Source organism: Narcine bancroftii, chromosome 6, assembly GCF_036971445.1.
Source record: "Narcine bancroftii isolate sNarBan1 chromosome 6, sNarBan1.hap1, whole genome shotgun sequence".
Taxonomy (NCBI): Eukaryota; Metazoa; Chordata; class Chondrichthyes; order Torpediniformes; family Narcinidae; genus Narcine; species Narcine bancroftii.
The window spans coordinates 231,453,057-231,465,540 of NC_091474.1; the positions used below are offsets into that span (position 1 = coordinate 231,453,057).

Sequence of the window (12,484 nt, forward strand, 5' to 3'; positions counted from 1 at the left end):
CTGCATTATGTAAAACTGCTAAATATATCTATATTAACACATTTTTACAAGAATTGAATGGGGGTACAAGAGTTGGATGGCACATCTGAAACAAATTGATGCATGGAATGTAAAAGGTTAGCCCCCCTGGGGTACGATGATGGTTTTATTCTTTTAGTCCTGTGCATTCACATCTTCACTCAGTCAAATTGTGGTATAAATTTCTTAACACTTCACATAGAGCAATGTAACTAGATAACACTTAAAGACAAAGCTGTGTAACTATTGGTTTCAAATGTTGAGATGCTTCATTCTCTGTTCTTTACTTTTCCTATAGTGTCCTGGCGTTCAACACAGACACTGTGGGCAGCCTGAGCTTCTTACTGAAAGCCCTGAATTACCGAGAGAGGGTGCTTCAACGCAGCTTAGCAGCGAGGCTCTACAGCAAGGTAAAGCTGGAATCCAGGGAGATGATTGGTTGCTATTAATTTTATTGCAGCTCATTTTCACATGATTGGCTGGAATCCAGGGAGACGATTGGTTCCTATTAATTTTATTGTAGCTCATTTTCACGTCTCCAGATTACGAGATAGCTCTTGAAAAAATCAGGCAGGAGACCAGTTGAGAATTCATCTCTGAGGGAAATGTGATCGTGAATGAGAAGGTAAATTCTCCTGATCCACCAGTCGTGGAGAAGCAGGTTTACTATGTTCCTCATCGGGCAGGAAACAATGCGGAGAAAAGAGACCTAAAGACAGGGAGAGAAAAAAAAAGATGTCAAAATAATGTTAGTGAACTTTTTATTAACCAGGGTAATTGAAGCATATGTCTTTATGGAAAACACTAAAAACACATTAAAGACCATAACATTAGTTTATTGGCTCTTAAAATATTCCATCATGATATGGAAGAAGAAGTAGCAGAAGTAGGCCGTTCGGCCACTCTTGCTATCCAGCCAAATATGGGTGATCTTTTTTATCTTGGTGTGACTTTCATCCATTAACTTCATATCCTTGATATGGTTACTGACACGGTTAGGATAGCAGTTAGCACAACGCCGTTACAGCGCCAGCTACTGGCGTTCGAAGGAGTTTGGATGTTCTTCCTGTGCATGCGTGGGTTTCCTCTGGGTGCTCCGGTTTCCTCGCACCCCTCAAAATCTACCGAGGTATAGGGTTACTGGGTGTAATTATGTGGCATGAACTTGAGGGCTGAAAGGGCCTGTTAACATGCTGTATTTCTAAATTTAAATTTAATTTCCTAAGATCCATCAATTTCTGTCTTGAATACATTAAACGACTGAATCTCCTGAACCCTATCCTTTGGATAAAGGAATTTCTTTTCTATCTCTATCCAGCCATTTGTTTTGAGACATGACCTCCTGGTTATGGACACTCCAGCCAGGAGAAACCCCAGCTTTCCATTTAACTTGACCAGCCCTTTTTAAAACATTTTCAGAGATAATTCTTTTGAACTCAAGAAAATACCAGCTGCTTAATCTTTGTTCAGCAAATCAATAAGGTGAATCTTTGCTGATTGCCTCTGTCCCAAGTATATCCTTCCATAGACAGGAAACAAGGCTTGTTCACTGTCTCACCAGGATCCGTGTAGTTGGGGCAATGTATCCCTACACTTATCCTTAAATTCTTTTATCCTTCAGTAAAAGAAAATGGAGCAGTATGGTTGGCATAGCGGTTAGCACAACGCTGCTACAGTACCAGTGATCGGGACCAGGGTTCAAATCTGGCGCTCTCTGTTAGGAGTTTCTGCTTCTGTTTCTGTGTAGGTTTCCTCTCACCATTTGAAATGTACCAGGGGTTGTAGGTCAATTGGGTATAATTGGGTGGCACGGGCTTGTGGTCCTGTTACTGTACTGCACATCTCAATTTTTTAAAAATTACAGTTAAAATTTAAATTTAAAACACGTTATTTGCCTTCCTAATTGCTAAATGTATGCTTGCTCATTTGAAATTTGTTTTACAGTGGTGGTCTTCAAAGTTTCCCAAAGACTCCAAGTTACTGTTCAATGGTCTAAGCCCATTGTTTCCTTTTACAGGGACTGAAAAATATATTTACAGTAATATTAACTCAGTTTTATCTCTACATAGACGCTGCCTGATCTGCTGTATTTCCCCAGCACTTTCGTTTTGCGTTCACGGTTCAGCAACAATTCTGACCTGCATTTCACGACTTCCATGCACCCTTTGGTTTGCATAACTCTTAACTGTGCTCATCAGACATCTCGGATATTACCTAAACAACCCAACCTCACCCTCTATCGTTCTATCCATCCCTCCTCCTTCACAATTTAAAAACTGACCCTTTTTAAAAACCTTTTCACTTCTGATGAAGGGCGTTCAACATAAAATGCAAGCTCTGTTTCTCTTTCCACAGATGCTGCCTGAACCGCAGAATGTTTTCAGCAATTTAATATTTACAGCATTATTTAACACTCTAACACCCTGGACAATGGTGTAAATAAACTTGAATTATTTAGTTTTTTTCTTAAACTGCACTCTAACTTTAGTTAATGCATTTTCACTGAACTCTTAGGGAACTAGAAATGTCATTCCACTGACAGGAATGCAAACTATATCCAGTTTATGTCAGTGGAACGACATTTCTAGTTGCCAGTGAATTCAGGATTGAAGGGCATCCGCTTAGAACAGAGATGCAGGGGAATTTCTTCAGCCAGAGGGTAGTAAATCTGTGGAATTTTTTGCCACAGATAGTTGTGGAGGCCAGGTCATTGAGTGTATTTAAGATAGAGGTTGATCAGTTCTTGATTAGCCAGGGCATCAAAGGTTACAGGTTAGCCCAAACGCTAATGCAAGAAGGCTAGGCAGTGGGGCCGAGTGGAGAAATGGATCAGTTCATGATTAAATGACGGGGCAGTCTTGATGGGCTGAATAGCCTATTCGTGCTTGTATGTCTTATGGTCTTATGGATTCCTGTGTACTATCTTAACAATTCATCTTCAATCCATTATCACTCTGTCTCAATGAGACCCACATTCACAACCCAGAAGTTAAAACACAAAAGTCTGCAAACACTGTTGATGAAGTAAAAACACAACACTGGAGAAACTCAGAAGGTCAAACAATGTCCTTTATATAGCAAAGAGAAAGATACATAACCAATGTTCCAGGCTTGAGCCCATCATCGAGGTATTGAAAAATGACAGCAGGCGCCCAAACAAAATGGTTGGTGGGGGGGTGGGGTGGGAGGCAGGGGGGACCCAAAGTAGATAAGGGAGGGGGAGCTCTATGAAGGGGTGGTGAAAAAGGGAAAAGGAAAGGGAGGGAGAATAGAGAGTAGGCTAGCAGAAAGTTGTGGTCTCACTCCAGGGACTTAAATTACATCATTTCTGTTCTCCTTGAAAAGCCATTTAATCAAATCACAGGCACCTCAAGATCCCTGACTCTCTTTATCCTTCGACCATTAAAAGGGTCATTATCACATTGTTCATGACTTGTGCAGCCTGACATCTGCATTTCCTTTACCAGAGAAGTGTCTCAATAAGTCAATATATTTAGTTGACTGAAACATGTTTTGGGACACATCTTAATTGCAAAGATGTTCAATAAATATACAGTACAACCCTGATTATCTGAAATCAGATTCTCTGAAATCCTCAGTGATCTGAAAAAAAAATTAATTTCGGATAAACGAGGATATCCGAAATCCTCATTTATCCAAATCTTTTTGGAGCCAAACCGACCGGGAACATTGGGCTCCAGGCAGTGGCAGCGGCGAACCTCGGGCTCCTGGCATCAGCAGCGGTGAACCTCAGGCTCCCAGCAGTGGTAGTAGCGGACCTCGGGCTCCCGACACAAGTGGGTTGTCGGTGGGGAGATGTCGGTGATCGGCGGTGGCCAGCATTTTTTTTTGGTGAGAATTAAACATTATTTTAATGCTTAAGAAGCCTTCCCTTGTTGTTTAAACACTGTTGCACGTGATTTGTTGTTGCTACTGGGCTGTCTTTAAAAAAATGACTGGTTTTCCAAAAAAAATGTTTATCCGAAATGGGCCTGGTCCTGACAATTTTGGATAATCAAAGTTGTACTGTAAGTCCTCAAAACAGTCATCATTGCAAAATATTGTGGTATTAAGCAGTTTGGACTTGGAATTTACATCATCTGAGATTCAAAAGTATTTCAAGTTGTCACCTTTATTTGTCGTTCATACCATGCTCTCACGGTAAAAACGAGACAGCGTTTCTCCAGGAACATGGAGAATATTTACATAAATATAGGTTAGAATAGAAGTTCAACACATTTAAAATATTAAGACTTGTACATTAACAGTCCCCAAATGTTCTGGGAGTTCAGAGTCTGATGGCTTGGGGAGAAAGGTCTTGCCCAATCTGGATGTAAGGTCCGTGTGCTACGGTGCCTCCTACCAGATGGCAGAAGGGAGAACAGTTTACTTGTAGGGTATGTGGAGCCCTTCACAATGTTTATTGCCTTTTACCTGCATTGAGTGTTGTAAATATCCTTCATGGTAGGAAGAGAGCCCCCGATGGTCTTTTCTGCTGACTTCACTATCCTCTGTAGGGTCTTGCGGACCGAGGAGGTACAGCTTCCAAACCAGGCAGTGATGTAGTTGCATAGGGTGCTCTTAATACATCCTCTGTAGAATGTAGTGAGGATGGAGGGTGGGAGATTAACTTTCCTCAGCCATCGCAGGAAGTAGAGACGCTACTGGCCTTTCTTGGCTGTGGAGCTGGTGTTAAAGGACAAGTTGAGATTCTCCAACAAGTGCACTCCAAGGAACTTGATACTCTTGACGACCTCAGTGGTAGAGCTATCAATGGTCAGCGGAGCGTGTTCCTTATGGGCCCTCTTGAAGTCAGGTACAGGTTGTTGGCTCTGCGCCAGTCCGTTAGTGACTGCACTTCATCTCTGTACGCTGACTCCTCATTCTTACTGATCAGGCCCCCCACGGTTGTGTCGTCAGCGAACTTGATGATGTGGTTCGAGCTGTGTTTAGCTGCACAATCGTGGGTTAGCAGAGTGAATAGCAGGGTACTCAGCTCGCATCCCTGGGGGGGGGGGCCCCCATGCTCAGTGTGATGGCCTTGGAGGTGCTGTTACCCGATCTGGACATGCCTGAGGTCTTCCTGACATTTTAAGTTAATTTTAAGCAAACATTTTGTTCTAATTTTAACCCTTTCGTTTCTCAAATGATGCAAACCAACTAAAATGCGTTAAAGCAGCCTCTAATTCCTGACCATCCTTTATTTTTGATCCACTGCCCGATACAAATTCTTGCCTTCAAAGTTTTAACGTAAAAATACGTTAAATGGGTTGGCACTGGGACCCATGGAAAATGCTATGACGAGAGAGAGATAAAATAACTTTTAAAAGTATAAGATACGTTTAGGTTGTGGAAGTCATTTCTCCCTTGGAAACAAAAGTGTCTTCTCATTTTGGAGAACCACCACAGTTAACAAAAGTAATTGTGGGGTTAAACAAGAGAGTCTGCAGATGCTGGGGTCCGGTGCAATACACAAATGTGACCAGGCCAGGCCTGAAACGTTCCTTCCTATGGACGCTGCGTAATCTATTTCTCCAGGACCTTTATTTAACAAAGATGATAGTCCTCTTCTGCAACTTTGTCCATCTTCTCAGCAGGCTCAGTTTTTTTTTGTCCCCCTGCTTCTTGCTGAAACGTAGGCAGGGCTTGAACAACAAAGTATTATTGTGATGGGAATCCCCCCACCCTCCGACCGATGATCACTGGGGGGATCAGAGGTGGAGAGGGTGAGTAAGTTCCTGGGAGTTAACTATCTCGGAGGATCTTTCCTGGAGCCAACACACCAATGGCATTGTGAAGAAAGCACGACAGCGCCTCTACTTACTCAGGAGTTTCCTGGAGCCAACACACCAATGGCATCGTGAAGAAAGCACGACAGCACCTCTACTTACTCAGGAGTTTCCTGGAGCCAACACACCAATGGCATCGTGAAGAAAGCACGTCAGCGCCTCTACTTACTCAGGACTTTCCTGGAGCCAACACACCAATGGCATCGTGAAGAAAGCACGACAGCGCCTCTACTTACTCAGGAGTTTCCTGGAGCCAACACACCAATGGCATTGTGAAGAAAGCACGACAGCGCCTCTACTTACTCAGGACTTTCCTGGAGCCAACACACCAATGGCATCGTGAAGAAAGCACGACAGCGCCTCTACTTACTCAGGACTTTCCTGGAGCCAACACACCAATGGCATTGTGAAGAAAGCACGTCAGCGCCTCTACTTCCTCAGGAGTTGGCGGAGGTGTGATATGACATTGGAGAGCCTGGCAAATTTCTACGGTGGAAAGTGTGCTGACCGGCTGCATCACGGTCTGGTATGGGGACACCAATACCCTTGAGCATAAAACCTTGTAAAGGTTGTGAACACAGCCTAGGTCAACACAGGCAAAACCCTTCCCCCATTGAGAACATCTACGGGGAACGCTGCCGTCGGAGAGCAGCAGCAATCATCAAGGATCCCCACCACCCAGCACACGCTCTGTTCTCGCTGTTGCCATCAGGAAAGAGGTGTAGGTGCAACAAGAATCACACCACCAGGTTCAGGAACAGCTGCTACCCCTCCACCATCAAAATCCTCAACCACAAACACAATCATGGACTCATTTAAGGACTCTTACTTGTCCAATTTACTATTTGTTCTTTTTTTCCTCTCTCTGTATTGTATTTCTTTATTTGCTTTCATGTGTACATTGAGTGCAGTTTTTTTTTTGCACTACCAATTCTGCCGCGCCTGCAGGATGAAAGAATCTCAGCGTTGCAGGTGATGCCATGTATGTACTCTGACGATAAATCTGAAATCTAAGATGGTGTTCCAAGAAATGTAGACAAGAAGTAAGGTCTATACACAAGATGTCAAGAGGAAGGAAGACTTCCATTTGCTTGTGTCTAGTGCCTCAACATTGGGAAGCTGGGTTCAACCCTGACCTTCAGCTCCTCCTGTAAGAAGTTCACACATTCTTCCTACTACTGATTGGAAGGTGAATTGGCTAGCGTAAATTGCCCCTAGCATATAAGAAGTTGAACAGGGCACATGACAGAATGGTTCAGCTGAGATGGTGGCGGAAGGCGATTCAAGGGTGTGTTCTGTGCGCTGGTGCAGGGATTCACATTATCAGGATGGGATGCAAAGTGCTTTACAGACAGTGAAGAATTCAGAAGTGTAGTCACAGATATATTAAGACAAATCAACAACCACGGCAAGTTTGCATCCACAACAATGTATAATAAAACCATCGAACATTACAGCACAAAAACAGGCCTTTGGCCCATCTTTTTTGTGCCAAACTGTTATTCTGCCTCATTCCAATGAACCTCCATGCCCCTCCTGTCTTTTAACTGTCCAGATTTTTCTTCAACGTCAAAATTGAGTTCACATTCACTACTTTTCAGCTGGCACCTCGTTGCACCCTCTCACCACACTTGTGCGAAGAAGTTCCCTCTATTATATTCCTCCTAAGCATCTCAGCTTTCACCCTTAATCCCTGTCAGCTAGTTCTTGTCTTACCGAACCCCAGTGGAAAAAGCTTGCTTGCATTTATTCTCTCTGTACCCATCATAATTTGGTATAAATCTGATTTTGTAATCATTTTGATTAAAGGATAATTGAGCGGGACGTGAGGGACAATTGATCTCTCCTCTTCCAAAGAGCGATATGGGATCTTTTTTAATGTACGAAGGACAGGGCCTCATTGTTACCTCCTTGAAGGTGTGAACCTCGGGTCTTTTTGCCCTCCGATCTCAGGGGCAGCACTTGAACCCATAATGTCCTGATTCCTGTTAGAATGGCAAGAACTAAACTACAGCTGTTAACTGCTGAACTCTTAAATTTGGCCCCAAGCCATCCACTCTCAGCTCAAACAGATTCATAATGGCCAATGGCAGCTTTGAAGAATCTTGCAAACCCCCGCCCCCACTCCCATTTTACTTTGAAGCCCTTTGATTACTTAGGGTTTGAGAATTCTAGTAAAGGTAAAGGTTCCATGGTTGTCATGTAATACTACATTTAAAATGTAGCATACCTGAAATTCTTTAACTTTTTGTCTACCATAAAGTAGGCAGAATCGTCACTTTGTCCAGCAGCCCTTCGCAGAATCCTACAGAGCCTGGTATTCCCAGGCGGTCTCCCCTCCAAGTTCTGATCAGTCCTGAGCCTGCTTAGCTTCCAAGATCTGACAAGATCAGGCTATTAGGCTTGGGTAAATGGAGTGAAAGGGGACAGGTCCATGGGGCAAATGCACTCACAGAACTCTCCATGGATCAGGAGATGCAGGAGTGTTTCAACCTTGGCACATGTTTACCTCCATTCACAAGCATTGATTGTATGATCCCGGGTCTACAATCTCTGGCTCCTGCCCCTTTTGTCCTTACCAGTCGTCAATCTCCAAGTTTCCTTGTGTGACCCACCCACAATGAGTGGCACTGCAACCCCTCATCACTCTGTAAACCTCCAGCTTGCTTTCCCCATTGCCAGCTTCTCTGATCACCTCCCACACCACTTGCAGTGATCAACTCTCCCACGATCTCAGATCCCAGGTTTGGCTGACCTGACCTCTTCGAGCCCCCACCTGCGCTCTCCTACTTTCCCTCTCCCATCCATGGCTGATTCCTGAGATTGCCAGGATCCCTGACTCACCTCTCCCCATGCACTTCGCAGTCATGGATATTCCCCAACTTCCCCACCTTCTCTCTCTCTCCCCCCCTTCTTGCGAGACTCGTGAGAATACATCGAGGCCAATTGCACTGAACGTAGTGAACAGCTCACGTTTTGATCCCAAACACTGGGTATTTTAGTGGGGGGGGGGGGAGCTTTGTTCATTTTTGTTGATTGTTAATATGCTCCGTTTCTTAGGTAATGAAAAACAAAGAGGAACCCTTCACCGCATGGAACTCTTGTCTCCACCACGTTTCGTGCCTTGCCTTGGCACACATTCATCGAGGTCAGTGGGAATATTTATTGTTGACATCATTATGTCCCATCCTTGGGTTCACAGGCCACAAGCTGGCAGCAGTGCCGGATGGTATTGCAGGGCCTGCAGCATTTATTTTAAAGGGGTCCTAAATTGTGCCGACTGGCGCAGGCACAATAAGGGGGAAGTTCAACTGTGCCCCTTCCCCCTCCAACTCCGAGAGAGTTTCTGACGCTGACCCTGCATGCCCGTTTTGAAATAGTCTTAATTATTCTCAACAAAATAATGCTAGCTTTCTCAGATCACTATATATTCAATGATTACCAGTAGCATTTCAAGGAAACATGACGCCTATGGCAAGCACTGAAATTGTCCACCCCCCCACCCCCTCGTTAAAACCTACTTACATATTTTGTTAAAACAAAACATACTTTCTGTGTTGGGGGTGGCTGGCTCATGCAGGAGCAATGGTCGTCTTTGTTACCCATAATCCCTTGCAGCTGGAGATTATGTCTGTGTTTCCCTGGCGCTGGCAGACCAATTCCAGCTAGGTGGGGGATTATAGGTAACAAAGACGGCCATTGCTCCTGCACTGAGCCGTTATTGCGAGCTGCCGAGGCATCCCCAAAGTGGCCCGATCAGACACCAGTGTGGCGCTCCAGTTAACTCCGGGAGCTTTGCATCCCTGCTGCGCCGCCGGGGCTAGGAGCAAGGGGTCAGTCAAGATGAGGACAGTGACGCCCCCCTCCCCCCTGTCAAGTTGCGCCAGTACCGGATTTTTGTTTTCATCTTTGTGCAGCGGCTATGAGATACTACGCAGATAGCCTGTGTTAATAACCTCGATTAAAGGTGATAATTGGCTAAAATCACTAACCGTAAAGTTGGTTAGTGATTTTAGCCTGCTTTCACCCTTGTTCATTTATTTTTGAAATCTCAAATGAGGGTGTTCCATATTAGTGCGCAAATTGTTCAAATGCATAAAATAACTTTCAGAATTCATTCACACTGCAAAGCACTTCCACCCTTTGGTGCTATGTGTTTTTAAACCGATAATTCACAAAACTTTGAGCCCTAACTTTGAGGAGTGGATTTATTTTTGTTATTTCCCACTGTTTTCTGCCTCACAGTCAGCGAATTACACCAAACCTTAATTGGACTTCAACTGCTTCTCTCCAAACCAAGTGAACAAGTTTTGAAAGGAAAAACATTGTTCAAGTTTATTTGTGATCCGATTGTACACGTACAATTTTTTTTTACACATACAGCCCACAAGCCCGTGTTGCCCAAATGTCCCAGTTTTTTGAAGGGTTGGAGGAAACCGGAGCACCCGAAGGAAACCCACACACACCCACATGGGGATAAAGTGCAAATTCCTTACAGACCAGCGCCGGATTCGAACGAACCCGAGTCACTGGCACTGTAACAGCATTGCACTAACCACTACACTAACAACCCGACGAAACAGAGTTCTCCGGTCCTTGGTCAAAAACTGCAAACGCACATGCAGGCATAACCCACATACAGACACATGATACTTGTGCACAGTATTTAGACACAACATTAAAATAAATAAGTATTATTGTTAAATTAATTAGTGAGCCACAGAGGGTTTGTATGTGCAGTTGCTTACCCAATTGAACTGATGTTCATGGGACAGGAGGAATCCCGGCCTTTGTTAAATCGGCAACCCTCCCTCAGGGTGATGATAATGGTTAAATTGTCTCAACACGTTAGGCAAAAGAATCAAAAACCAACCAGGATTCCCATCCACGAGTTTTTTTGTTGATGAAACCGGATTGAGTGTGCTGGAGCAGGCATGCTACCTTGGACAAACATGGCAGCATTTAGCATTTTAGAGAAGCAGAATCAGAATTTATTGTCATGTAAGGTGGAGAACATTGCGGCTGGTGGCATCACCACCTGGTACGGAAGCGCCAACTCTCAGGACAAGAATAAACTCCGGAGGGTTGTTAACTCGGCCTGCGACATCACTGGCCCCAGACTTCACTCCATGGAGGACGTCGGCATGAGGCGGTGCCTTAAAAAAAAGCAGTCCTCAAAGGACCCCCGCCCCACCACCCAGGCCCACGCCCTCTTCACTGGGACCATCGGATGGCACAAGGACAGCTTCTTCCCCGCTGCTATCATATTCCTGAAAAATCAATGAACCAAAGACCTTTTCCGTGCTCTATTATTTAAAATATATTATCGTTGTCAAATATGAATGTTTGCACTCTGATATTGCTGCAAAACACTGAATTCGATGCAAACATTCAAGTAAACCATCTTACAACAATAAATATTTAAAAAAATAGTCCACAAAAAGTAAGGCTAGGGAACCCCCCCACCACCTCCCACTCCAGGAAGCTTATCTCAAGAAAGAATTGTAAGTCTTCAAAATAAAAGTGTCTAGGGAAAAGAGCCTTGAGAGACAAAAACCACCCAACTGCAGTCGCGCACGTCCCCTTTGATAATGTTGCTGCTCTTTTTATGTTCTCATTATCTTACCAATGCTCATGTTATGCTTTGACTTGTGAGCATTTCTGTGTGTAGAAGACTGCAAGAACAGTGACCTGTTAATGAATTTAGTTTCCACAAGCAACACCGTTACTCCTTAGTTGGTGACCTTGTATTTTTTTTGTGTTGCCTTGTTTTTCTCACAAGTTTCCATTCTTGCTCTTCCCTTGAAGTTGCCGACTCGCACTGTGATATGCTACTAAACACCCCCCCACCCCTCAGCACCTCACCCACAAGCGAGCAGCAGCAAATTCCATTTGTATTGCGTAGCATCTTGAACGTCGCAAAATGTCCCAGAGTGTTTCAAAGGAGTCATAGCTGCAGAATGTTGGCAGCAAGCCACGTACCAAGGTGTTATGGTGAGGCACCGCAAACTGGATCAAAGAGATACCTTTCAGATGAGAGGTAGGGTGTCTCTGGGTAGGGTGTCCAGGACCATTGCAGCAGAAGGCACTGTTGCAGTTGGTGGAGCAGTTAACTCTGAGAATGGTCAGGGGTCGGGTGTCCAGGGGAGCAGATATTCAAGATTCAGTTTATTTTTTTGTAATAAAACAGTGTCATATCACATGAAATTGCTTTTGCCTGCTGTAAGGCAGGCAGATTCACCATCGGCAGAAATTGCCTGATGCTCCTCTTACAGTCAGAGAAAGAGAAGCAAAAGAGAATCCCTCCCCAGAGTTACCGAGTGTCCTTAGATTCGACTCCAGTGCTCCCGCACCCCCCACAACCACACAGAGTCCAGACCAAACCATCGGGAATCCGAGCTCCAGATCCGAATCTCCGACACAGGTATCCCCTTCAGCCAGTTTCGAGCCAGTATCCGGCAGACCACAGCCAGGTGTGAGTCTCTTGACTGCAGTCTCTCACGGCTTCTGTGGGTTACTTGCCTTGGGTTGCCAACAGCCCGCTGCATGCTTGGGTCTTTCAGCCGCAGAGCCTCCCTCACTGGTCCGCCTCCGTGGTCACCGGCCCATGGGTCGCCTCCTCTGCTTCTCTTTCTCAGGCAGGGGATGGTCTCCCTGTTTTCTAGTGCCCTGTGCCA

At 44.7% G+C, this 12,484-nt stretch overlaps 1 protein-coding gene across 11 annotated transcripts in view; it reads left to right on the forward strand.

Moving 5' to 3' along the window:
- acoxl (acyl-CoA oxidase-like) overlaps positions 1-12,484 on the forward strand; it is a 434,711-nt gene that overhangs the window by 327,190 nt on the left and 95,037 nt on the right. For all 11 annotated transcript variants that reach the window (XM_069887663.1, XM_069887664.1, XM_069887661.1 and 8 more), the window contains 2 exons: positions 317-428; positions 8,868-8,955. In XM_069887663.1, the coding sequence (XP_069743764.1) occupies positions 317-428; positions 8,868-8,955 (200 nt within the window). The remainder of the gene's footprint in view (positions 1-316; positions 429-8,867; positions 8,956-12,484) is intronic.